This window comes from Mixophyes fleayi, chromosome 2 (genome assembly GCF_038048845.1).
Source record: "Mixophyes fleayi isolate aMixFle1 chromosome 2, aMixFle1.hap1, whole genome shotgun sequence".
Classification (NCBI taxonomy): Eukaryota; Metazoa; Chordata; class Amphibia; order Anura; family Limnodynastidae; genus Mixophyes; species Mixophyes fleayi.
The window spans coordinates 26442106-26468850 of record NC_134403.1 but is presented as its reverse complement, the minus strand read 5'-3'; the positions used below and the strand labels follow the sequence as shown (position 1 = coordinate 26468850).

The window sequence follows — 26745 nt, the reverse complement described above, 5'->3', positions numbered from 1 at the left end:
AAAGGTAATTTGTCCACTAGGTGGCAGTATTCCAATAGTGGCTATCACTCATATTAATAGGAGCAGGACCTATACATTTTGTTTCATTCATTATATAGAGGGTGCTTCACACAAAATCTTGCTCTTTATATTATAATTTATGATAATTTCTCCATTAATTAGGGTTAAAAGTTGTGTAGAGACCACAGCTTTATACTTTTGTTTGCGCACACTCAAATATCTAGCATTGGCTGCCCCTCCCAACATTTCAGAACCCGGTTTCCGGATAGGGGGCGTGGTCATGTCACTGTGGGGGCGTGGTCATTTGTGTTCATTCCCCACAACTGGTCAAACAAACACCTGCAGGAAAAGGAGTGGGTGGGGCTAGAACATCCTCTAGCCAATCAGAGCATTAGAATGTTGAATGAAACAAGTTAATAGCAGCAATGATAAGAGGCTTCTGTAGAACTGGGGTAGGAATATTATGGTCTCAAACAAAGTTCTATGTGATTATTCTACAAGGAGCCCACTAGGTAACACAGTGTGCTTATTGGACAAGTAACAAAGGCTTTGTCTCACCTCGGCCCACTCCGTCGATCCCAACAGTCCGAACTCTTCGGCATCCCAGCTTGCAAAAATAATTGTTCTTCTCGGCCTCCAGCCTGAAATATAATGCTAACAGCAATTAAAATAATAACACCATCACAGAGTTAAAAATATTAAGGGAGACCGAGAAACAGACCAATGCATGGTAGTTTATTATTTAGGGAAAAGCAAGAGACTTTGGTAACCCAAGGCAGCCAATCAGATATGTTTTTATTGGTCTAACACCTGATGAATCAAAGCTAATTGTTGATTGGTTGCTAGGGGGGACTGCACATTTGCTCTTTACTTGTAAATAACAATCAGGCGCATACACAAAAAATTTCAGCTCTGATCATTTGTGTAATAATAACAGAGCATCATTTTTTTTCCAAGAGAAATGTACTCTTTATAAAAAAAAATATTGTCTACTTTTATTATTTTTTAGGTTTTCAGGAAAACATATGGACAATGGTTGGTACACAGGGAGGTGTATTTAATTTTTTTTTTTTTTTTAAAAAAGTCCCAAAAATGAAGCGTAGTGAATTACCAGGAACAACCCATCAACCTACCAGGAGTTAGTCATATCACTAAAGTGTGCCACAAAACGGCTAAACCAGGAACTAGAGATGCTTACTGACCCCCGTGTTTTGGTTTTGGATCTGGATTACCGTCGTGTTTTGGTTTTGCAAAACCGCCATTGCGTGTTTTGGTTTTGGTTTTGTTTTGCCATTTTGTTGAAAAATCAATGTTTTTGGGCATAAACTAACCAAATGTAGTGCTCCACCTGTTTCTTGGATAAGTAAGGTCATTCTAAAGCTAATAAATTAGGAAGAAAACAGTTTAATCCCTGGTAGGCCGTCCTTAATTCTGCACACAAACCTGATTGTCTTCCTCTCCATCTTAGCCTATTGGCAATGCAGCCATCATCTTTGGGTGTATATTACACCCTACACTTCTAGTTAAATATCTAAAGAAATGGACTAAGGCAGTTTGGTATCTGTCTGCATCAGCCCCCCACCCTCCACTTGTAGTTGAATAGAAAAAAAGCAGCCTGCATAGACTGTAGAATTAGAATATACAAAGAAATGGACAAAGGCAGTTTGGTATCTGTCTGCATCAGATCCCCTCTCCACTAGGAGTAAAATAGAAAACTATTCAGCCGTTATATAATCTAGAATATAAATAGAAATTGAGAAAGGCAATTTGGTATTTGTCTGCATCATAATCATCAACATCATCATTAGCGCCCTCGTCGCCTACACAAATCTCCGCCTCATCCTCTTCCAATTCCAAAGTGGCATCCTCAATTTGTGTATCACCGGCTACACTCGGGCTGTTCAGGCACACATCAGCAGAACTGCTGAAAGGGCCCTTCTTTATGGGTACACTAACAGAATGCTCACGATTAGACATACCACTCGTGGATGGACTCTCCACAGGGATTGCTGTCATTTCTGATTCAGAGCATACATTATCCTCTAATGCCTTACTGTTATCTTGCAGCTCGGCTTTGATGCGTAACAGTAGTTGTGCACCACTTGTAGGCTCGGTAACATTTTTGGATCGGCCACTAATATAGAAAGGTGAAGGCCTCATTCTCTCTTTGCCACTGTTTGTGTAGAATGGCATGTTGGCAATATTTTTTTATCGGCACTTAACTTTTCCTCAGTTACACTTAGTTTTCGCTTCAACATGGTAAAAAAAAATTTGGTGTGTGTTTTTTGGCTGATTTCAAAAGACGGTGTAGTTTGACATCGCCTTGCCCAGATGACGTACTGGGAACCATACTATCAGGACTGGTGACAGAACCTGGTTGCTCATTCTGCTCATATGTGGACTGCTTTGAATCCATTCTGAGCCCAAAGCACTTGTAGTGCTACAAATTGTTTTAGATACTGCTGACAAATATGACTTTTGACAGCCAGAAATATTAATGCAAAAGAATGGGGGACACCCCAAAGCACTTGTAGTGCCAAATATTGAAAAAAAAGACTCCTCTATCCTCCTCTCTTCTCTATCAATTGTTATCAGAATTTTAATCAGAATTGTTATCAGAATTGGATGAATAATAAGGTATATTCTCTGTCCCTGCTCTAATCAGCCTGTGACTACACCCTGCTCTGTCCCTCTGTCAAATGGCGATGGATTGCTGTGGAGGCAGGTATTTATGGATTTCAATTATCGCGAGAACCGAGCCCCGAGATCCGACGACGTCAAGATGACGTTCGGCCTCAATTTGGAATCCGAGCAGGCAGGAGAGTAGCGAGCCTGCTCGGCTCGGTACTTGGATAGGCAAAGTTTGGGTGGGTTCGGTTCTCGAGGAACCGAGCCCGCCCATCTCTACCAGGAACCATGGACCACAGAATGGCTGCTCCTGCCGACCTCAGCCCATAAAATGGCTACCCCCCACCGTCCTCAGCCCATAAAATGGCTGCCTCCACCATCCTCAGCCCATAAAAAGGCTGCCCATCAGCCATGTGCATTTTCTTTTAATATAATCCATACAATTCAATAGCACAGTGCCCCTAGTGGAGACTTTCTAATGGAAGTAACAGTCAACAGTAGCAACAAATGCTGCATTTTGACTGGAAGCACTGTACCTCTGTTTTGTTAACAAGAAGAGATCTACAAAAGAGAATTATGACTGAGGGATGAATTAAGCCTGAGGGAAATTAAAAGTTGAGGTTTGTGTTCATAAATATTTTGTACCTCTCTAAAGGGTTAAGGAACAGGCGAGGGCTGTGGGTACACCCACTAGTAGTGTCACTAGGGTAGAGCTTACAGGCAGACTATAACAATGTATGGGTAGAATATGCCTCTTGGATCCGGTAAAAGTTGCCCTCTTTCCCGGCTTGGTGGATCTAGGTTCAGGTTTTCAGGTCCTGTCTGCCTGTGGGGGTGCTCCCCCCTTTTATACTTATTCTCTTCCCATAAAGGTGGTTTTACCTTTGGACGAAGGCTCGAAAACGTTTTGAGATGGCTGTGGCTGGACTCTATGCCCGTGGTTTGTTTGATATTCTCCGGATGGTGTTTTTTGTTTTTTTCTATTGGAAAACACTGTGCAGTCGTTTGGTGGGGCACATATTACTTTTAATTAGCATTCTGAACCTGTTTTCCTTTTGAAGAGTCAGCTTAGACAACGGTGCAAGTACAGCCCTTGGGGGCGAGCTTGTTGGTTGTGTCCGTCAGCCCAGAGAGGATGCGGGCTATGGAACGCCTGGGATGAGTTATCCTAATTTAAGGATAAGGATAAAGTTTGCACCCAGGTAAATTTGTGATCAGGTCTATTGATGTTGAGTGTGAGTAACCGGCGATTGGACATCCGGATTGGCTTGGGGTCTGTGCCAAACTGCGCACGGTGTTCTCCCCCCACCATACAGTGCGTTTTCGGTCAATAAACTCCTCTTTATTTGTCACAGTTATGTGTTGTGACCATTATTTTTAGCAGTGACTATTTAAGATACGAAAAAGAATTAGAACTTAGGACATTTTAATGACTTTACATGAGTACGTTTATGTGACAGTGTAATGTCCCTGTGACAGGACAGGTGTTCTGCTTCCCTTGTTTGTTTCAAAACACGGTGATGCATAAATTATTTTTCATAATTATAGGTTTTCTCCACATATCATTATAGAATAGATGACGCACTGTCCTTTATTGCCTGCGGGGTAAATATCATAATCTGTTCATCGTCATTAACACTTCTTCATCTACTTCTCCTGACTCCCGATAGACGCCATAGATGGGGTTCATTTAAGGTTATCGTAACATCCACATATTATTACATAAGGGATATTACATCCATACTGTATATTATCAGGGTATTAGAAACCACTGAATACAAAGTCACTCGTTGCTGCAGCTAGCACCAACCACTGTTGCGGTGTGAGCCTGGAGCACCGGGAATCTGTTCCTGAACTGTCAGACGGTCATCACACATGCTTAGCAAATCTTATTATAACATGTAATAGTTTTCATTTTTGAACAACCAATTATGCCATTTTGCTAAAGGTAAAGGAAAGCAATTACTATATTTTATAATGAATTGTATATAAAAAAAAATACACGAATAGTCATTTGCAATGTTTTACAACAATATCTTAAAAAAAAATAAAAAAAAATTGGTACCAAAATAAAATAAAAAGTAAAATGTAAAATGTTTTAAATTGAAGTATGTATCTTAGAGAGTCTTGTTTTATAGTCCATTTATTTGTTTCTGCATATAAATAAAAGCACGTGTATGAAGGTGGATAGTAATTATAGTAGGAGCATGGGAGATGTAAAGAAGGGTGTGTGCAGGAGAGGAGGTTATGTATACAAATGGAAATTCTAATAGAGTAAGTGAAAATCAGAAAGGAAATGGGCAGCACAGTGGCTCAGTGGTTAGCACTTCTTCCTCACAGCTCTGGGGTCATGAGTTCTATTCCCGACCATGGCCTTATCTGTGAGGAGTTTCTATGTTCTTCCTGTGTTTGCCTGGGTTTCCTCCGGGTGCTTCGGTTTCCTCCCACACTCCAAAAACATACTAGTAGGTTAATTGGCTGTCTTCAAAATTGACCTTAGTCTGTATGTGTGTGTGTGTCTGTCTATATTAGGGAATTTAGACTGTAAGCTCTAATGGGGCAGGGACTGATGTGAGTGAGTTCTCTGAATTAGTGGCGCTATATAAATAGCCAATGATGATGATGATGACTAAATACTTGTGTGGGCTACGTCGTATTGTACCCAGACACGCCCAAAACAATACCATATATTTACAGTGGTATTAAAAAGTGTCTTGTGTTGAAGGCTATGTGGAATAAATATTATGAAGAATAAACTGACTAGGGTGCTGGCAATGGAGGTTGCCCCAATACCAGAGTCTTGTGTCCCTTCTGATGCACCCTGAGCACCCCCTACACTGTCCCCTGCTAGCCTAATGCTGCCTTTAGATTGTGTTCCTGCCGACACCTTGTCACTTCTCTCAGGTAAGGCGTTTCTGATTGGTGGGTGGGCAGCACAGAGTGCTATGTGTAGGTGTGGCTATAGATGGAGTGTGTGTTGTGATTGGTTGTGTGTTATGAAGAGGCGTGTGTTTGTGGGAGGAGTTTGTCACATTCAAATCTGTGTCCATGACATAGGTGTGTTTTTAACTTTTGCACTTTGCTTTAGTATAAGGATGCTCCGATTTAATCTGGAGGGGATGGGGGGCATGCAAGGCCTCCTTACTAGTTTGGCCACCACCACAAACAGAGTGCTTAATACAGATTAAGAAAATCCAAGGTGACTTTTAATACCTGTAATAGATTATAGTAGGGGGTTAGCCATTTCTTAAAACCTCCTTTAGATAATATCTAATACTGAGCTCTGATGTCACTACCTATAATCAGCAAGTTCTGATGTCATCCCTCAATCAGGAAAACTTGTGCATTATAACAGGACTAGTGCAACCACTGCTGCCAATGGTCCAGGATATTAGAAGTCACCTTGGAGATTCGTGGACTGTATAAAAGCACTCGGCCAATCACGTTGTGCTATTATATGGTCAAGAAAATTCAGTGACTTCTAATTTCCAGATAATTTACAGTGAATCGGTTTATACAGCTCTTGTTTACAGAACTCTTAGAACCACGGGTGTATTATGTATATAGTTGAGTTAAGCATGAATGGGATGTAATCATGATGTGTATTATAGACAAGCGAAGGACTAATGGGGAAATTAATAGCAATTCCTATTATATATTACATATCTTTTTGTTGTCCCTAGATGGCATGGATACAAATGTAACTAATGCATACTCAATGCAAAATAACTGGATATTCAAATTATCCAGTAGAAATCCCCCCTATTTAAGATGAATGACATGTACGTTGCTCCAATAACAAATGTTTCTCTATAAACCCACTGGGAACACGGTGATGTTCTAACATTCCAAATAGCATCTGGGATTGTGAAAAGAATTTATAAATACATCTTGGTGGAATTATAGGTATTGTTATATATTGCTAAAACCAGGGCATAAATTGTGCTGGAACGCAGAATGCAGGAATATAGTTCTTTCAGACCTAGGGGTATATTTACTAAACTGAGGGTTTGAAAAAGTGGAGATGTTGCCTATAGCAGGCTCGGTTCCTTGAGAACCGAACACACCCGAACTTAGGGGATCCGAGTACCGAGCTGAGCCGGCTCGGAATCGAAAACGAGGCAAAACGTCATTGTTCCTTCGTCGGATCTCAGATATCGCGATTTTTGGATTCCTTTTTAAGATCCAACATAACGGTGGGTGGGAGGGAGGTCCATCTTGCACCATTTTTCTTCTCTGCCACTGCTGTGTGCCAATGTGTCCTAGATGTGCTTGGAACTGCCGTGTGTTTGTGTCATTGCTCTGTCGCTTACCATCCAGCCAGGTTGCTGCAGTATTTGTCCGAAAGTATATATATATGAAAATGATATTGTGATCTTTGAGGTGGTCAAAATTGACTGCAATTAGTGTTATTGAGGTTAATAATAATGTAGGAACAAAAAAAAGCAAAAATATGTGATTTTAGCATATTTTAGGATTATTCCTAAAAAATCCAAAACCAAACCACACGAGGGTGGTTTTGCCAAAACCAAAACACGAAGCTAATCCAGATCCAAAACCAGTTCACAGGGGTCAGTGAGCATCTCTAATAGCAACCAATCAGATTCTAGCTGTCATTTTGTAGGAAGTACTAAATAAATGATAACTAGAATCTGATTGGTTGCTATAGGCAACATCTCCAATTTGTCAAACCCTCAGTTTAGTAAATACACCTCCTAAAAGTTTTTTATGTTTAAAGATATTTTTAATGTCTTCCTAGCATAGGGCATAAGAAAACATCATCATCATCATCATCTATTTATTTAGCGCCACTAATTCCGCAGCGCAGTACAGAGAACTTATTCACATCAGTCCCTGCCCCAATTGGAGCTTACAGTCTAAATTCCCTAATATAAACACACACAGACACACACAGGCACAGACACAGAACGAGACAGACAGAGAGGGAGAGACTAGGGTCAATTCTGATAGCAACCAATTAACCTACAAGTATGTTTTTTTGGAGTGTGGGAGGAAACCGGAGCACCCGGAGGAAACCCACGCAAATACAGGGAGAACATACAAACTCCTCACAGATAAGGCCATGGTCGGGAATCGAACTCATGACCCCAGTGCTGTGAGGCAGAAGTGCATTTTTCGTACTTTTCCATTAAATTTTTTTTAATCTAAAATTTAAGCACTGGTTGAAATAGGAAAATATTTTTTTTCATGGAGATAAATCCACTCTGTTTCACAAAAAAACCTATTTCCATTAAAAGTAAACAAGCATTAATTTATCTGAAGTGTAAAACTATTCCAAAACTTTTACAGTGAGATTGCACAGAGTCAGCTTAGATCTATTTACTATGTTGGCGTCTGTGGGTAATTAACGGCTTACAACAGAAGTACGAATTCCATTGTGTAACTACTACTGAATTACTGCTACGGACTATATCATGCCATTAAAAGTAAAAATAACACGTTACAGTGAACCAACACATTTACATTAGTGCCAGAAGCGAACAAAGCATCTAGGTGTTTATACCTTCTTTCAATTTCTGGCCGAAACTCCTTGCGACCTCTTGAAGAACTGCCGCTCCGGTCGTTGGGTCAATTCCACCAAATACCCAGGAATCGCGATGACCTCCCAAAATAATATACCGATCTGAAAATGAAGCAAGTTTATGCTAGTTAGTGGGCCCTGATCGCAGTTGGATTAAATTAAACACATTTATAGGTCCATAGTTACCTGAGGCTCAATAAGTCTTACTGTTATATGTATCAACAGTCCAAGGACAAAAATGGGGATAAAATAGGTATCTCTGATCCACCCAGGTCACCCCAAAATCCATAAAGATGTGCCCAGGTTCCAGGCCTACACCTTTTTACAATAGTCGCACCCACAAACAATAAGTCGGGAAAGTTGGCAAGTATGATAGATAGATATACACATATACACGCATATATACATATACACACATATGAATATATATATATATATATAAATCAGCAACTCTTTTATATAAACTTGTGTTTTAGGTTTAATTATTCTTGAAATCATTTTTCTAATCACATTAGGTGCCTAAACAACCGAAACACTATATCCCTCTGCTGCAAGATGAATTATTGAAAAACGTACAAATGAAGCATAAATGATTATTGTAATTGTAGCACATTTTACAGCCCGCTGTGGACAGATATATGATTTACTGTGAACTGATAACCTTTTCACAGACCCCATGCTCCACAGTACACAGTTTGGGGGTCCTACCTGGTTCCAATGCACCTCGGATCGTGCCGATAACATCATAAATCCTGGTGACCTCATTGTTGCTGTGAACATGCATTCTGACCTGCCTGAAATGCACATTCATGAAGGAAATAATTACAACCAGAGCAAAACCACATTTTGATATGAATAAAGTATAGTCAAACAAATATAGAGACAGTTCTATGTCACTTATATTTGCGCCATGGTGAATTTTGCAAATTTCAAAAGGCTGTCTTATTACAAGATATAAATATATTATACGTACACTGTTATCTATTCATGGGTATGAGTGACATTTTGACAAAGGTTATCTTTCTTTAAAACATAAATTAGGTTGTTTTTTGTTATCTCGGAATAAAGGCAAAAAGCATTTACAAGGAATATGGTCTTCTTGTAAGGTCAAATAGCTCGTTACTGGTAAATCACAGGAGATGTGTGCCATAGGGGGTGATAATTCTGCATACTGTGATGAACAAACCTAAATTAATTACTGAATCATCATCAACGACATTTATTTATATAGTGGGAGCAAATTCCGTAGCCATTGAGGTTCGAAAACCAATGTATCTATCCTGCTTACACTAAAGGCTAGGTCTTGCATTCAGTACATGCATGAAGTCTAGCCATTGGTTTTGTTTCTGTCCCATAATGCCTTTGTCTCCTTTAAAGCCATCCTGTCAATCTCATTGATAAGATGATTGTCTCATAATACAGTAACTTTGGGAAGTAATATAGTGCTGGAGAGAGAGTTTGATATAATTTGGAGTATGGTATGACATAGGCGGGGGGGGGGGGGGGGTATTCAATTGTCCGCTAGTTGTTTTTTTCCTTGCAGCATTAAAAAAAAATAAAAAATCACCTGCAGGTTTTTAACTGCTATAGCGACCGTTTTTAGTTAATGCAGCACGAAAACTCGTGCAATTCAATTGAAAAAGAGGGAACGCTGCCCCTGAGCGTTAAACATTGCGTTTGCGAGTTTTTAGAGGAGTTTTAACGCGGTCATGTATAACACAAAAAAAATGATTGGCATACATTTTCATACATTATATTGCATTACACATTGATAATATCTACATTACTGTACTCTCTTTAGCATATTTTTTTATTGAACTATTTATTACCATAGAATCATCTATACCATGTCACAACACATTACTACACTCATATTTGAACCAAAAACATACATAAATATAATTATTTAGTGATTTTTATTTTTTCTCCCATTATTTTTTCATAACAAAATCTACTTTTACATGTTAGGCATTATGATAAACATGTTTTAGCTTTTTATTTTTCGTTATTACATGATTTCAAATACTTTTCTTAGGTTTTTTTATTTTTATCACACCCCAAAGAGGTGCGAGATAAAACAGCATATTTTCCTGTTTAACGCGACGCGTTAAAAAACAATTCAATAGCTTTAAACGCGGCTGCCTTTTGCACACCCTATACTTTCAATAGACCTTCTACAGGAGCGCGAGAGGACCGTTTCATGAAAAAAAACAGCGCTAATATGACTTAACGCGGTCTAAATAAAAAACTTGCGGACAATTGAATACCCCCCATTGGTTGGATCAGAGGTAGCAACTTTAATAACATGTATTATAGAATGTAACACGGGATAGAAGGGCCAGTTTACCTGTCTGAGAAGTTGCTTGAAAACCCAGGTCCGATGTTATAAGAGACGTTAAGTTTCCCTTTCCAGGAACTCGGTGGCGCTGGACCTCCCATCAGCCTAGATAAATATAAAATGTACATGAACAAGACTGGCCTGAAATTCTGCCATGAGGTACCTAGGACATGGTGGAGACATGACTAGACATTTACTAGAAGTCTCATCAATTTATGATGCTGCATAATAGACCTTAGTGAAGAAAGGAAAGTCCACTTTGTCACACATAGAGGGCACATGCCATACCCTTACCAACACCCTTCTGTGTAGCATTGTGGTTCTTCAAGATCATTAGAGTAAGAACTTCCCCAAAATAAGAGTGAACTGGTCTGTTCATCTAGATTCTAGCTAGATCATCAATGCATCATGACACGACTGTTGGGATCTTCATTATTGCAATTATTAGCTAGTATTATTATTATTATTATTATCATCCTTTGTTTGTTAGGCGCCACTGTTTAGTCTACTGCACAAACAGTAGACTAAACAAGGTAAAACATTACTGAACAATAAACAAAAAAACCAAAACTTCAGAAGCTCCAGGCAGGCTAATGCAGTAAAGCCGGAGCAGAAGAACAGGTATGGACACAGCTCATTTGAGCAGGGCCCTCTTCCCTCCTTACATCCTATGGGAGGGAAGTAGCCAACTACTAAAGCTAGTAGCCAACTACTAAACTCTGACATCCAGTTCATTTCCTAGCACATCAGGGAACATCTTAACCACATGTTGGCTGATGTTCACGTGTTTAATTTTTTGTGTGAGCACATACACAAAACTGCACCCACACCTGGTGTAATGACAGAGTCACTATGTAGAACGATCACATTTTGTTTTTAAATGGCCATCAATAAATTAATAAAAGATGCATAAAACATGCAGGGAACCTGCCTTCCCGGCTGGATTCAAGGCCTTCTAGACCTGACACTTTAGCGCTGTAATTAAATCTGACTGCAATGTCTGAACTGTGTTCACCTCTCATGGTGGGGGTCACACAGCAGCTTGAACATTGCACTTTCTCACCCGAAAAGCACATGGTTGATAAGAGCCTAATCTAGGGTTATATTTAACTCACACCAGAGGGATTCAGCCCTGAAGAGGCAGCATGCAGTGATCTCAGAGCTGAACGGATCATGTGTGACACTACCGAAAATCAGAGGTAAGAGTGATCACTATTCACTACTACAGCCGGTCACCATTTCAGCATTTACATTGGGAAGATGTACCACGTACTGGAAATTCTATGGACACCAGAGGTCATCGAACAGTTCTGTCAGATTGCACGCTGCAAGGCTGTAGCATAGGTTACGCCAATTATAATAGAGAAGTCAAATGCATTTTAAAGTAATGATGTCACAACTCACCAATTATAAGTGATTTCATAAAAACACACCAAAAAAGCAAATAATACGTCTTGGAGTTTACACGTATATCAATGTATCTTAAAAGTGCAATATGCAGTATGGTGATCTGACATTTAATAGCATAATATAAATTCATATTACTTCTTAAATTGCAAGAAGAGCAGAGCGATGATGAAAAGAATAATAGTTACATTGTTAATTGTAAAATTACCTTGCTCCAATTACCATTCAACTTACTTAAGGATTTGTTCTGCATCGTGGTATCCAATAGGATGAACAGGAATACTGGGGAGCCCCACACCTTCATCTGCCTGGTATCTATACATAAACTCTGACAGGGAGGAAATGACATTCTAATATTATATTAGTGCAAAGGAAAATTCACATGTTGAAACTGCACATTTGAACACTTGTTTTCACTTATAAGAGTGCTACCCGCTACAGCGGCAAACGCAGGATTTATAGAGGGGGGTTTCCACACCACGTCGCCAGTGGGAGTGACCAGCATGCATGGAGGCGTGGCTATAATTTTAGACGGTGATTGGCTGCTCTCCAACTCTTTCTATCCCTATAATATACATGGGCAATGCTGTGTGCACTACTGTTCGGTGCAGAGCCGTGTGAAGCGGGAGCAGGGTCCAGCCACCTCAATTATACAGTGCCCCAGGCTTGGAGGGGGGGTTTCCAGGCACTAGCAACCCCCCCCCCCCCTCGGTTTGCCTATGCGCTAGGACAGAGGTGTCCCAGTTCAGTCCTCAAGGGCTACCAACAGTTCCTGTTTTCAGATTTTTTGTCTGTAGAAACAGGTGATATAATTACTGACCCAGCTAAATATATTAACTCACCTGTGCTTAATTAAAGAAATCCTGAAAACATGAACTGCTGGTAGTCCTTGAAGACTGAAACTGGACACCTCTGTTCTAGATGAATTTACTCCTAAGGAATCCCTAACAGTACCGGGTTGGGTAACAGCTGAAGTGTACCCCATCAACTAGAAATAATTGCCAAAAACAATGTTTATATGGTAACAAACCAGCTGTATTTCATGCACAAGCGTTTCGTCAATAACTATGCAAACTGAGGCAGCTGTATCAGGTAACTGATTTGAGAGGGGACAGAAAATGTAGGGAATTAATGAGGCCAAAAAATAAATAAATATGAATTTACTGGGAAATTACATTTCCTTCAGTCTTAAGATAGGTAACACATAACTCTGCCAATCTATTGCCAAATACTCTCCGAACAGAACTTCAACAAAATGTCCATCCCCCAATTCCCATTGTGTTTTTTTATCTCAAAAGAATCATATGTTGATTAATAATGTGTTTAAATGGTAGAGGAAAATGTGTGAGCTGAAGACTGTCAGTACAAGATTAGTTCCAATGGAGGTCTTAATTCTTTTATTCTTTTCTTCAGGGTCTTACTGTGACTTTTAACAACTGGGTCATTGCCTATGGGTAGACCTAGAATGACTCCCAGTGCCTAGTGGCATTTGGTGCAAGACCCTTTGTGAAGCCCTCTCGTCTGCGGGCTATATCCTTCCCTTGGCACAGTTATTAAAAAAAGTTCTCCGGACTTTCCAATAAATGACAGATGTAACTTTTTTGAGTCTGGATCACTGGATCTCAGAAGTCCCTGAGCTTCAGGAGCTCAAATTAAGCCTCAAGTGCCGTCATCATGTAATCTGTGCACCCTACCGACCTCACATGAGACTAGGTGGTTATTGAGGCAGCCTCAATGGCTACCGAATCGAGAGCCTCATTAGGTCCGTGAAACAGGCCCTTCTGTGTCAATATGGGGACAGCAGAGTTACAGAAGAACGTTTGTGTCAAACCTTTTGAATTACTCTACTAACGCCAAGTTCCTTCGCAACCCTTGTTCTGCGAATGCCATTAATTTAAAAAAGTATATTTCTCAGTTTGGATCTGTTTAAAACTAATAGGTCTATTGCCCTGCTCTCCAGAAGATACATAATATAGGGGTTGGGGGAGGAAAGATAGATATAATATAACATAAATATCACTATATTGTTATATAGAAAAACATTTTTTGTTTGAAAAAGCAACAACAAAAAAGGTTTAATTTATTATTATTTCATTTTTGTTATAACAGTAACTCTTGACTCAGAGATATAATATTAACTCTGATTACCTGTGAGATTACTTTGCAATGCACTGTCTTTTGTTCACTAACCTTTAGCAGGATAACCCGGGGTTAGGGGGTCTCCCGCCCCGTTCAGGTTTAGGACATTTCCACGTTGGGCGCCACCTCCTGGTAGATTCCAGCCATCAGGATAAGGTTCTACACCAGGAGCACAGTAATCAGACGGATCTGAATACAGGATGATCCCTTTGGCTCCCGCCAGCATAGCGTTTTTTACCTGCAAAAATACATTCAGTATTGATTAAAATAAGATGGAACACACACATTGATGCATGGCATTATATAGCCGGGAAACCCGCCACAAATGTAGATGAAGAAGGCGGTAGGGAAACACTAGACATAAGTACGTGTTGGCTTAAATAAAAAGTTACTTAAAACACTGCTATATATAGAATATTTTTGGTAATGTATCAGGCTGGGTACACACTACAGTGTTTTCAGCCAATTATTGGGCTAATCAAGTGATAAACAACCGTTCAGCCCGATATTGCATTAGTGTGTACACTTAGACTATGAACGGTAGTCGTTCCAAAGCACCGACCATTGTTTGTTTTGATTGTTCAGCAGAACTATAAATCTCGTTCAGCTATGGAATGACGTCCTTCCAATCCTGCAGTGTGTAGGCACTCACCATCAGGATCTCCATAGGGTTTACAGAGTCATGATCTTTTCAGCCGATGGTTATGACAGATGAAAAGCACAGATCTGAAGGTAAATCCTGTAGAACGTGTATAGTGGGTACACATGAATCGGCTGCTGATTGGAACTTTATTTTTTTCAATTGTTAGTAAAATCGTTGTAGATAACACATTGGTCAGAAAATTCTGTAGTGTGTACCCAGCCTTAAGCTGGGTACACACTACAGAAATTTCGACCAACTTTTTATGCAGAGTGATTTTACATGCGATCGATGTTCCGATCGCTCGGTCCATGGACTGCATACACACTGGCCTTGTTTAGGACGATAAAGGGAAGAGCGGACGTCCTTTTAGCGACTTTTTACAGCCATGTTGTTGTGAACAATGATTTTAATTTCGTACACACTGCAGCGACATTTGCGGGAAATGTAACGAAGTATCGGAGGATTGTCGTGGATCGGTCGGAAGTTTATACACACTACACAGCGGAAATGAGATTGGAACGAAAATATTAAACCGTACGACCAACCAAATGAGGCGATAATCGTCCATTTGGGCAGACTTTCGACCATCGTGTCACTGCACACTGACCCGAGTTTTGAACGAGCGGTCGTATGTCGGCTGTTTTAGCCGATTATTGGGCGAAAACAGTGTAGTGTGTACTCAGCTTTAGAACTAAATATATTTGCGAAAAGGTTGTGATTCAGGAAAGGACATATTTTCTTACACAAGAGAGACCTATAATCCCATTAAAGGACACTAATGAAGTGCATAAACTGGCTGATAACAGAACAATAGATAGTTATCAGCTCACAACAAATGTAAAACCCATGTCAAATAGCTGACACTCAGGTAGGGTTTATAAACTTCTATAAGCATGGTTTTAACAAACTGCCGCCCAATCAGGTCCCGCCTGTCTCTTTACTGAGTGCACAGGATCTTGAGGTGGATACAACACTCCTGGTAGCGAAGCCGGGAACAGCGGTGGAAGGAAGTGGGGTCAGCCGAGTTATATGAATGGCAGGGGTCCAAGACGGTATATCCCAATCTTCATGCAAGTCAGGAGAAAGGGACATTCCCTTCCCTCATCCCCCAAAGATGGACAGGACCTTTCAATACGCAATACACAAATTAGTCCACCCTCTTCTGAAACGTATTATTATTAATAATAAAGGGGTGCAAATTTATTATTAGTTTATTATCTTCTTTTATTAGTTTATTATCTTCCTCTACTTTTCTGTTAGTTCTTATTGTGAGATAAGCTGACTCTCGTCAAGAAAAGAAAGAAGAAACAAATAACTTAACTGAACTTTATAAATGTTTGACCTATACCTCCCAAACCACTAACCAGCTAATATAACACTAAACAATGTGCTGACTGGCTGCCTCCTCCTCCTCCGAAGCCTTCTATCACCGGATGAGACAGCTTACAGCTGGCAGACCTATAGAATTCATTGCTACAGGATTCCCGCAGGGTAGAAGGAATGTTACAAGTCATCAATAAAAAGTCAAGTGGCGAGATCTACCATCTGGCCTACAAAACGCAGACGTATTACAACAATAACAGAAAAATGCTAAGCGTCACATGGTCCAAGGTTCATTGAGTGATTTACCAAAATAAATTAGCCTGCACAGTCTTACGTTAGAAATGACCATGGTCATAACCATACTTGCTTACTTTAGTCTCTCCCCTCCGAGTCAGGTGACAAGTGCGGGAGGGGATCGTGGTGACGCTATCACGTCACTAAGCCCCGCTTCCGCCCAGGATCCAAGAGTTTGCCTGCCCCTCCATGAGGACTCCCCAAAATTTGGAAACCTCCCAGATTTTGTTCTTGTTTCCGATTCAAATTATGCTAAGTGGTTCCACTCAGCTGTGTTATAGTGTACCTCCCAACCTTAATCCAGACAAACCCAGGACAAAATAGCATCAATATCTCATCTGTATACTCCACATCCCCCTTTTTACCCAAAACTTGCCCTAATCCTCCCACCTATACCCACTTTCTGGCAAAGCATCCCTGTAATCTGCACCACCTTTGGCTTAGTGAATGGAGACAGTCCCGGCAAAGTCAGGCCTACTGAGAGGCATGCTACAACTGTCCATACTGGTTAGCCAGACTTTCATGTGTTAATAGGATTTCTGCATGTGACATACTAGCTGTCACATACAGACTTTAGCCTATAATTACACAGTGTTCTCCCCAGCACCTATTTCCCGGGTGCTCCACCCGCCCATTTTACTCGTCACCCGGCTCTTGGAGCCCAATAGAGTTCTATTAGAATAGAACAAACCATTGTTTCTCCAATTATAACAGACACTATGTGAGCACTACAGCCAGCAGTGTGTGTTAGACCACTGACCCACCAGTCTGACCAGTCCTGGCAGGTGTGGGCAATAACCTCCAACATGTTCAATATTATTGCAAAGTATTAAAATTTCCCCCACCCGGGTACTTCTTAATGCCACCCGGCTGGCAAACTTTTCTGGGGAGAACATGGATTACCATTGTCTCCTTTGAAGTTATACTTATAAGGGAACCCATGTTATTTGCGGAACAACATCTTACCAATGGACTGGGTATTCAGAAGATCTAATTCCTGCAATTAGGCATGTTAGTGCTCTTCCTGTATGTAGGATTAATGATATGAAAGAAAGGTCTGAAACAAATATATATTTGCCATCTTAATCCCCATGTGTAGAGCCGGGAGGACTATAAAGGGAGTTAGATTTTTATCCAGAGAGCTAGAATAGGGCTGCGAGCACATTACAAAAGATCACAGTGGCAATGTCTGCCACTGGAACTTTGACCCGGCAGACCTTACGTTTGGCCACTAGGGGCAGCGTGTGTCTCCTAATTGGAAAGTTGTAATGTGTCTATATTCCTGTTAACTCACAAGAATTATTTGATCATGCAAAACACATTAAAACTAGAAAAACTGCATCAATATGAATCAAAGCATTTGGCTGGCTAGGAGCTCTAGAGACACATTTTTTATGTCATTTCAATATTTGTTTTTTTCTTTTTATTCTCATCATTTCTTGTCCTGTTTATCATATGCGTTCTTATTCATATGCACAGTAAGACAATTGAAGATTTTGTACAGCTTAATGTTATGCAAGGCGATTTGAAGCCACCTATTTTGATTTAAAAATTAGGGAAAAGCAAAAATATAGCGAAAAGCGAAGTAACATTTGTGGATTGTTGCATAAGTATTACTATTAATGATGGGATAAACAGTAGGCACATCTTCAGGTGTTAAAGTAATTTCTGTATGCGACTTGAAAAGTGTCGTAGAAGAAAACAAAATAAAGAAATGGAGAAGAAAAGTAACGTGTGAGATTATGACGACATCACTACTTGTTTGTGTAGGAAATGATGTACTTGTTTAAGGGATTGTGCTTGATTTTGATACACAATGTTGTGTGCAGAAAACAGAGAATAGACCTTAATAATCAAGATGGTTATGTTTTGACTCCTGATAGATTTAAATCTTGACATTTATTTATATAGCACCAACATAGACTGCAGCGCCTTACAATCCGAACAAACACTGTAATAAAACAAGACTGGGAATTAATAGACAGACAAAAGGGAAAGAGGACCCTGCTCACAAGCTTGCAATCTATAGGATAGTAGGAGTGTGATATACTGTATGAAGATAAGGGCTACATAGTGTAAATTGTCCAGGGAGATTGCACTGGGAAAAGTGCTTAGTGGGGCTACATGATTCAGAGCGGAGCGATAGGGGCCATACTGCACAGATGCGCCGATTGTGTTTTAAACACAATCTGAGCAGCCGAGCAGCATTCTCTGTCTGCCCCTAGGGCGCCTGACTCATGTACCCAGTGTGCAGCCGCAGGCAGCTCACCCCTGCTAGTAGCGAGGGGGAAAAGGCTGGGCCCATCAAAATGATGCCCCCTCCCCCCCTGCCCCCCACCCAAAAAAAAATGTCTAGATCTGCCCCTGGTCCAACAGCAATGTTGTTTTGGGGGTCAGGGCATTGAGTAACTTGTGTAGAAGGGTGGTAGATGGGTGGAGCAGCCTAAGAAGGTGGTTTGGGGATTTGAGAAGCTTGTCTGAGTTATCGGAGAATACTTGAAGTTTTGGAGGGTGGGAGAAAGTCTGGCATGAGGGAGAGAATTCTACAGAGTGGATGCAGAATGAAACAATTCCTGGGAGCAGGTAGTAAGTGTGGATGAAAGATGCAAATCTTGGACGGAGTGGAGAGGTAGAGTTGGGAGAAATGAGACCAGTTTTGTTAATGGTTTAGTATATTAATTTAGATAATTTTAGTAAAATACAGGCAACCAACGTAGGGACTCATGTACTAAAATTGCGATTAGATGCAAAATTTGCACTAAGCCAGGGTTTCCCAAACCCATTCCTCAGGGCTCCCCAACAGTGCAGGTTTTATGGATCACATGTGACATAATTAGGACCTGTGGATCTGTAACAATGTGTCAGTCAGTAATGACTACACCTGTGCTCCAGCAAGGAGATATGGAAAACCTGCACTGTTGGGGAGCCCTGAGGACTGGGTTTGGGAAACCCTGCACTAAGCCATTACAACCAGACACTTGCTTTCATTTTCTAACTTGTACTGGACATATAAAAGCGGATTGCTGATTGGTTGCTGTAGTACAGTGCAAATTGACTATCTAAATGCAATTTTACTTTGCTATACTATATTTTACATATTTTACTTGCATCGTTTCATATGTCTAACTCTAAATGTGGTCATAAGTTTGATTCCTGACCATGGTCTTATCGGAGTTCTCTTCGTGTTTGTGTGGGTTTCCTCCGGGTACTCTGGTTTTCTCACACACTCCAAAAACATACTAGTAGCTTAATTGGCTGCTATCAAATTGGCCTTAGTCTCTCTCTATCTATGTGTGTGTGTTAGGGAATTTAGACTGTAAGCTCCAATGGGGCAGGGACTGATGTGAGTGAGTTCTCTGTACAGCGCTGCGGAATTAGTGGTGCTATATTAATTGATGATGATGATGATGATCTCTCATCCATCAATTCTCCTGTCATGTGGGATAATCCATACTTCCCTCCTGGCCCTAGTCCCAAATCATTTGCATTTTGGATGCAGACAGGGGTACGTTATATCGCTCACCTTACAGAAGGTTCTCCCTCCCCTGCTCTGACTCCGAGACTACATGATCAGAACCTTTACTCTTACGCTTTAGATTTTTCGAGTTCATTCTCCATTAGAAACAATATGGCTCCAACTACCTTCAAACAGAAGCATGATCTCTTTATAGCATATCACTCGATATCAGCACAGGTTTCCAAATTAGCCACGAACAGGACTGTGAGAAAAGATCTTGGCCCCCCTCTCAAGGAAAACTGTTGCGAACAAATCAGGAGGACCGTTGAGAAATAAGAGAAGGATATCCCAAACTTCAACCAAGAAGACAGCATACCAGCTATATTGCAGGTGGCACCTGATCAACTCAAAAATGCCTAGGGTTAAATTTATCAACCTGCGAGTTTCCGGCAGGTTTGAAAATTGGAGATGTTGCTTATAGCAACCAATCAGATTCTAGCCGTCATTCTGTAGAATGTACTAAGTTAATGACAGCTAGAATCTGTCTGGTTGCTATAAGCAACACCTCCACTTTTCAAACCCGCTGGGACCTCGCAGCTTGATACATTTACCCCCCTAGTGTCTGTGAAAGAGTCTTCAGCAATCTAAATTAGGCATGTGACAAATCTACAATGCGGAGCAGGTTGTAGTGAATGCTGCTCTGATTGGACAGGGATCACATTCATATATATCTCCCATGTATAGGCAAGTGAATGAATGAAAACGGATCAGAAAATAACCCATCTCCTAGCGTGGTCATTGTTTAACCTGGATGTGGAGGCACCCGTGTTGTTCAACACAACCGCTGAATAGCTGAATCTGCTCATCAACCCGGTCTTGTGATGGTGATGTCAACAGCCAAATAAAAACATTTGTTGGCACCACAACATTGCAAATGTTTAAGAAACATATAACTAAATCTCATATAAATACAGACATGCAAAGAATACAATGATTTATAATCAGAGAACGTTTAAGGATGTTGCGGTATTGGAATGCACCGAAATATAATTTTTGGAGCCGCCATAAAAACATAGAATATAGTGAACGAGTTCTTACCTTATTCCCCCTGAAGATTTTGCCGTATCTGGCTATGGCAATCTTTCCAGTGCAGTTGATGCTCATGTTCCGCTCCAGGTAGAAAAAGTCCTCTGTACGGGCATAATTCACATAAACCAGATCTCCCTGCAATGCAAACACTTAATCATCTGCTGGCAGCTAATATAGTAAGAAGAGTTGCAAAAATAATTTTTTCCTTGTTGCCCATGTTTTCTGTCTGACCTGCCTCTCTTACAACTTGTATTCATAACCTTGTTTTGCCTTTCTAACTTCCTTCTGTGCTTTTTAGCCATGTAATTGTAGTAACTATATAATCAGATGGTACCATTGCTTAGTTTCCTTGCCCTTGGATATGACATAGCTCTGCTGTGCTCTCTGCATAGGATGCAATCACATGCAGGAAACGACTTTGTGTTGCTTCCTAGGACAAAAAATGTAAACGACTTTTGCCTGATGATATAAATACACTGCTAACAAGCATAGGCTGAAGCTAGAATGGAAAAGTGATGTGTTTAGTAATAAATGAATGTACTGAAACCACATAATCTCCTTTCAATTAAAGCCGGCTGCAGATTCCTGCCACATAGCTTACTATGCCATGGTCATTCCGACAGGTGGCAGCGGTACGTCCCAGAGAGCTAACTCCCTCGTAACATAAAGCCTCATAAATGGACATTATTATGTGGACTGAAGACCCTGGACAACTTGATAAATAGATCCTGTGATACAATGGGCTATGGGTCAGTATACCTACCTCCGGTTCTCCCTGAGCTGAGAAAGCATTATACGGAGGAACCATATCCGTAAAATTTTCATATCCATCTGGCGGAGGTTCCGATAAGGAAGTGTTAAATATCTGGAAATAAAGTAGATATTTTCCATTGTTAACCGCAAGTTTACAATTTTAATTTATTTATTTAAAACAAGTCTAAATGTTGGTGATTATTTTCAGATGACACGATTGGTCAGTGCCCAGACTTTATATTTCATGCACCAATGAGTCACATGACCATCCAGCTGCAGCTTCAAACTACACACTCTCTTGCATGACCCCTAACTTCGTATATATATGCCCCGGAATACTCAGAGCACACTGCCTATCTCTTCTTACATCTGGGTTCTGTAACTGGAATAAAGCCTGATTGTAACAGGCAGGTTCATCAATGTCATTTGCAAGTTACGTACAAGTCATATAAAATTGCAAATATGTGTTTGTTATTTAATTCAGAGTATTGATATGGCTTACTGGAACTCTGTTAAAACCTGAGATGGAGAGACTAAATTAAATTGTTATCTATTTGATTGTCTCTACATTCTTCTGTTCTACATATTTATAAAGGTATTTATGGATGGAAAAAGGTGTAGCTACAGACGAGTGCCCAATACCAATTTATGGCACAGGTCGTAAAAGCTGAAACCTCTTGTAACCTCTCTTTAAGGATACATTAATATCCTCAATATCCAAAAACATATCCCGCACATTCTTCATGGTTCTTTGATAGCTAAGGACATCTCAAAGGGGTGACAAGAGGTTAATCAGCTGGGATACATTTGAATGAATGCAAATGGGGACACAAGAAAATGTCATATTTTCTCAAATATCATACTTACATGTATGTAAATCTAACTTGAAAGGTGTTTGAAAGTCAGAAAAAAACAATTTGCATTTACACAGACTTTCTAAATCTGACATGACAGTGGGAGGAGGACACCTAAGGCATGTTTAAAATGTCCTGTAACTCTAAAAGTTTTTGTTAACTTTGGGAATCAATTTCATATTTAGAAGCGTAAGTATTCACGCTGTCCTAGCAGACAGAACAAAAGTAAACTCAGGAACGATTGGGTTTCTGTAGCTTTTCCCCTTTTATTTTATAAAAAACTATTGTGAATTAATTTTGTATGTAATTTTTTTTTTTTTTTTTTAAACTTATGCATTGTGGGTTTATTTTCCATGTTAAACTACACTTAAGTTCAGGGGGTAAATGTATGAAGCTCCGGGTTCTTCAACACCCGCGAGTTCGGCGTCTTCAGTGCTTAAATTTAAAGTGGCGCTGCCTTGTAAAAGGGAAACATTTACCCCCAGGTCTCTATATTATTATGAAATCACATGTCAGAGTTATCTTGGTATTAGAACGCTACATAGCTGCAAGAGAGATCAATTGGTTTACGGTAACTCTGTTCAAAGTAAGTTGTGAGAGATTAATTAAAATAAAGGGAGAAATGAAGGTATCCTGATAAGAATGTTAGCTCTTCACAAAGAACCTTGGTGGCAGCATATTTGGTGAGGCAAGGTTAGTGTGTGTGATAGACAGGAAGGGTTTTAATTATGTTTAAACAGTCAAGGTGGTTGTTTTTTGATTAACCTTTCATCACACATACACGTCACGCAGGCTCAGGTGAGTGCTGTATAGTGACAATCAGAAACAAAACTAAAACATTCAAGGGCATAACTAGTGTGTAATTACATTATACATACCAAAAAAAAATAAAAAAAAAATTATACATTATATATATATATATATATATATATATATATATATATATATATATATTATATGTATATATCACGCTAACAGTAGCAGAGATCTACTGGCTGGTATTCGTGCTGCTGAAATTGGAGGAGTCTTCACCAGGGACCCCCGCAAGGAAATTTGGACTTGCGAGAGACGCGCAAGTCGCGGTTCTCCAGTACAGCTACCAGCGATGTAAAAGCAGATTGGTCAGGCAATCTGGGTCAGAACACGGCGGGCAGTTACAGTACCAAATAAAGTTTCGAAGATGCGTCAGGTTCAAGCCAAAGGTCAGGTTCCACGAGTAACAACAATAATCAGGGATAATACAAAGAGAGGTCAGGAGAGAGCCGAAGTCAGTAAACCAGGATACAATCATGTAGCAAATAGTAACGCTGGAGCAGTGGTTAGACCAAATACCAGAAGTCTCCTTATACAGTGTGAGGCAATAGGTTAATTACCAGGTGACGTCACCAGCCGCCGCCTGGTTCGGAATCGCTATGCGGTCAGAAGGCATCCGGAAGTATTACAGTTGCCCGTCAGCCTCAGTACATATTCAAAACTGGATACAAACTAATAAAATGAATAATAATACCCAAGGGATCTGGAAAAGAAAAATGATCAAAAAACGATCTTTTATAGCATCATATATCAATGTTTTGGTTCCTGCTGGGACCTTTTTTCAAGGATCAAAATGTTGCACACATATTGCTACTTATATGGTAGCATAGGCAGAACGAGGGGGGTTTCCTAGTGCCTGGAAACCCCCTCCAAGCCTGGGGCACTGTATAATTGAGGTGGCTGGACCCTGCCCCCACTTCACACGGCTCTGCTTGAAAAGGGAGAGCTGCATGTAGCTAACAGTAGTCCACGCAGCATTGCCCATGTATATTATGGGGATAGGAAGAGTTGGAGAGCAGTCAAGCACTGTCTAAAATTATAGCCACACCCCCATGAATGCTGGTCACGCCCACTGGTGGCGTGGTGTGGAAACCCCCCTCTGCAAATCCTGCGTTTGCCTCTGGGTAGATTGTTTACGCACCCAATAGCAGTGACCTAAAGTTGACAGCTACTAAGAAATAAAAAGATTTTTACCCCTCTACAACACACAAGGAAAGGATTATTCTATCCTTTCCATTGTGTAATACCTTCTTCTTTGCAGCCTAATGGTGTGAGCCGTGTGGGAGTGAGCACTAATTCTTGAGAAGTAAAGGTCAAACTGCATCCCAGCAGTTGGGATAAGAACAGGGAAAAGAGGAATGTGGATACTGGGCTGGACGCGTGTGTACGGTGAATAATAAATATGACTGTATGCTGGTGGATGTGACATGGCACAGCAGTAGAGGGTAGAGGGTAGATGGTCACATAGTGTTCTACGTGGGCCTCCTCTCTACATCACATGATCCTGTGCGTGTTTGTACAGAGCCTGTACTATGTGCACAGAGTTTACGTCTAAGTTTGCCTTTGCTCTAGGACAATAGATTATAATTATCCATCTAGACATGTCATTCTGTGTGCTCTATGGGAAAACCACTTAATAAGGATGGCGGTGGTACAACCCCCCCTCCCACCCCCCCTCCTGCTATCCCCATCTCGTAAGAAATTAAATTGAAAAAAATGACTTATTATTTAAATGAAAGCATTTTTTTCAGTTGGGATTGCTTTGAAGCTATATTTTATTTTTTTTATTATGCAAATCCATGTTTTTTTTATTCTATTTATTTAGGTTTTTTTGTTGTTTTTTTACTAAGAGGAACTGAAAGCTTGTGAATCGGCCAACCGGGTCATACATTCAAAGATCCCCCCGGCGAAGTGTCAAGTCAATCTTTACTGCTCCAGCGTCGGCGAGACAGCTGACCCAGCGATATCTTAATGGAAAATTGCGACGATAGGCAATATTCTATCGCCATGATAAGCTGTGATCTAAAATAAATATATATCAACCTTATCGTCACATTTTAATAAATAGAGCACTATATGAAGTATCCACACTTTATTTAAAGGTTCTTTAAAAATCACCATCATCAGTTATTTATATAGCGCCACTAATTTTGCGCCGCTGTACAGAGAACTCATTCACATCAGTCCCCCCCCATTGGAGCTTACAGTCTACATTCTCTAACACACACACACAGAGACTAGGGTCAATTTTGATACCAGCCAATTAACCTACCAGTATGTGTTTGGAGTGTGGGAGGAAACCGCAGCACCCGGAGGAAACCCACGCAAACACGGGGAGAACATACAAACTCTACACAGAGACGGCCATGGTCGGGAATCGAGCTCATGACCCCAGTGCTGTGGGGCAGAAGTGCTAACCACTAGACCACTGTGCTGTGCGTATGTATTAAAATTCCTTGGTTCTGTTGCAAGTGACGGTGTTACCCACAAATTACGTCCCAAATTCTAGAGTGGCATCTGGCATCCAAGACAAGCCCTAACATGTGCGCAATAGGAATTCCCTCACCTCTACACCACGTTCGTCGATGATGGAAATGTAATTAGGATTAGAGTCATTGGGATATGACAATAAGACATCATAGTGGACCAACTCCACTTTATCCAATCCGAACTCCTTCCACTGATCCTGAATACGTTTGGCAAGATTAAGGTTCTGCTCCGTTCCAGCCAGATGGGGGATTTTTGTAAAATCTCTGAAAGAAAAATAAATAAATAAAATGGTTAAAACATAACTAAAAATAACTAATTGGACAGAAAAAGGGCATTCACTGTAATTGAGCATGTAATCCACAATCAGCCAAGCAGCTAACATCACATTATTTCCTAATTAGACTTAAGGTATCATTATTTATTTATTTTTTTCAAAACATCTGGGGGGGATTAAAATATTTTAAATATTTACATGACGGGGGGACAAAGCAAAGAATTATTTTTTTTTGTAGTATAAAAAGGACTTTATAGTATAACCTAATCCCCCCCCAAAAAAAAGTAATCTGCTTTATAGATGTTACGATAGTAGCCAGAAATATGTAGATAAACATGATTTTATATGTAGATCGACAAATAAGTCATTGTCTTGCCGATTATTTATAGCGCAGCAAAAGTCCAATTATAAGTTCTAAAAAGTAAAATAATGCATAAAATGTGTGTAATCACCATTAAAAGAAAATTATGTATTTTAATTAAATAATATAAATCCCAATTGTAAAGCGCTATGGAATTTGTTTGCTCTATATAAATAAATGATGATGATTGTAGGAAAAAAATATATAAAACAATTATAATATAGAGGTGGGTTGACCTATGTATACGTCTGCAAACCTGTACTAAGTGCTTTGGTTTTCAAGATTTTAGAGGTAGGCGAAAGCCGGGTTTGGTCAAGAATGTAGTCCGACCGTAATCCAT

General features: G+C 40.2%; 1 protein-coding gene across 2 annotated transcripts in view; it reads right to left on the bottom strand.

Annotated features, from left to right (window-relative positions):
• LOC142140802 (N-acetylated-alpha-linked acidic dipeptidase 2-like) overlaps nt 1-26745 on the bottom strand; it is a 72714-nt gene that overhangs the window by 24215 nt on the left and 21754 nt on the right. For both annotated transcript variants that reach the window (XR_012688567.1, XM_075198714.1), the window contains exons 3-11: nt 25847-26033; nt 21624-21725; nt 20870-20995; nt 14106-14292; nt 12150-12243; nt 10518-10613; nt 8879-8964; nt 8153-8272; nt 559-641 (exon numbers count right to left, since the gene is read on the bottom strand). Coding sequence is in view for 1 of the 2 variants with exons in the window: in XM_075198714.1 (XP_075054815.1) it covers nt 559-641; nt 8153-8272; nt 8879-8964; nt 10518-10613; nt 12150-12243; nt 14106-14292; nt 20870-20995; nt 21624-21725; nt 25847-26033 (1081 nt within the window). In the remaining variant the exon portion in view is untranslated. The remainder of the gene's footprint in view (nt 1-558; nt 642-8152; nt 8273-8878; nt 8965-10517; nt 10614-12149; nt 12244-14105; nt 14293-20869; nt 20996-21623; nt 21726-25846; nt 26034-26745) is intronic.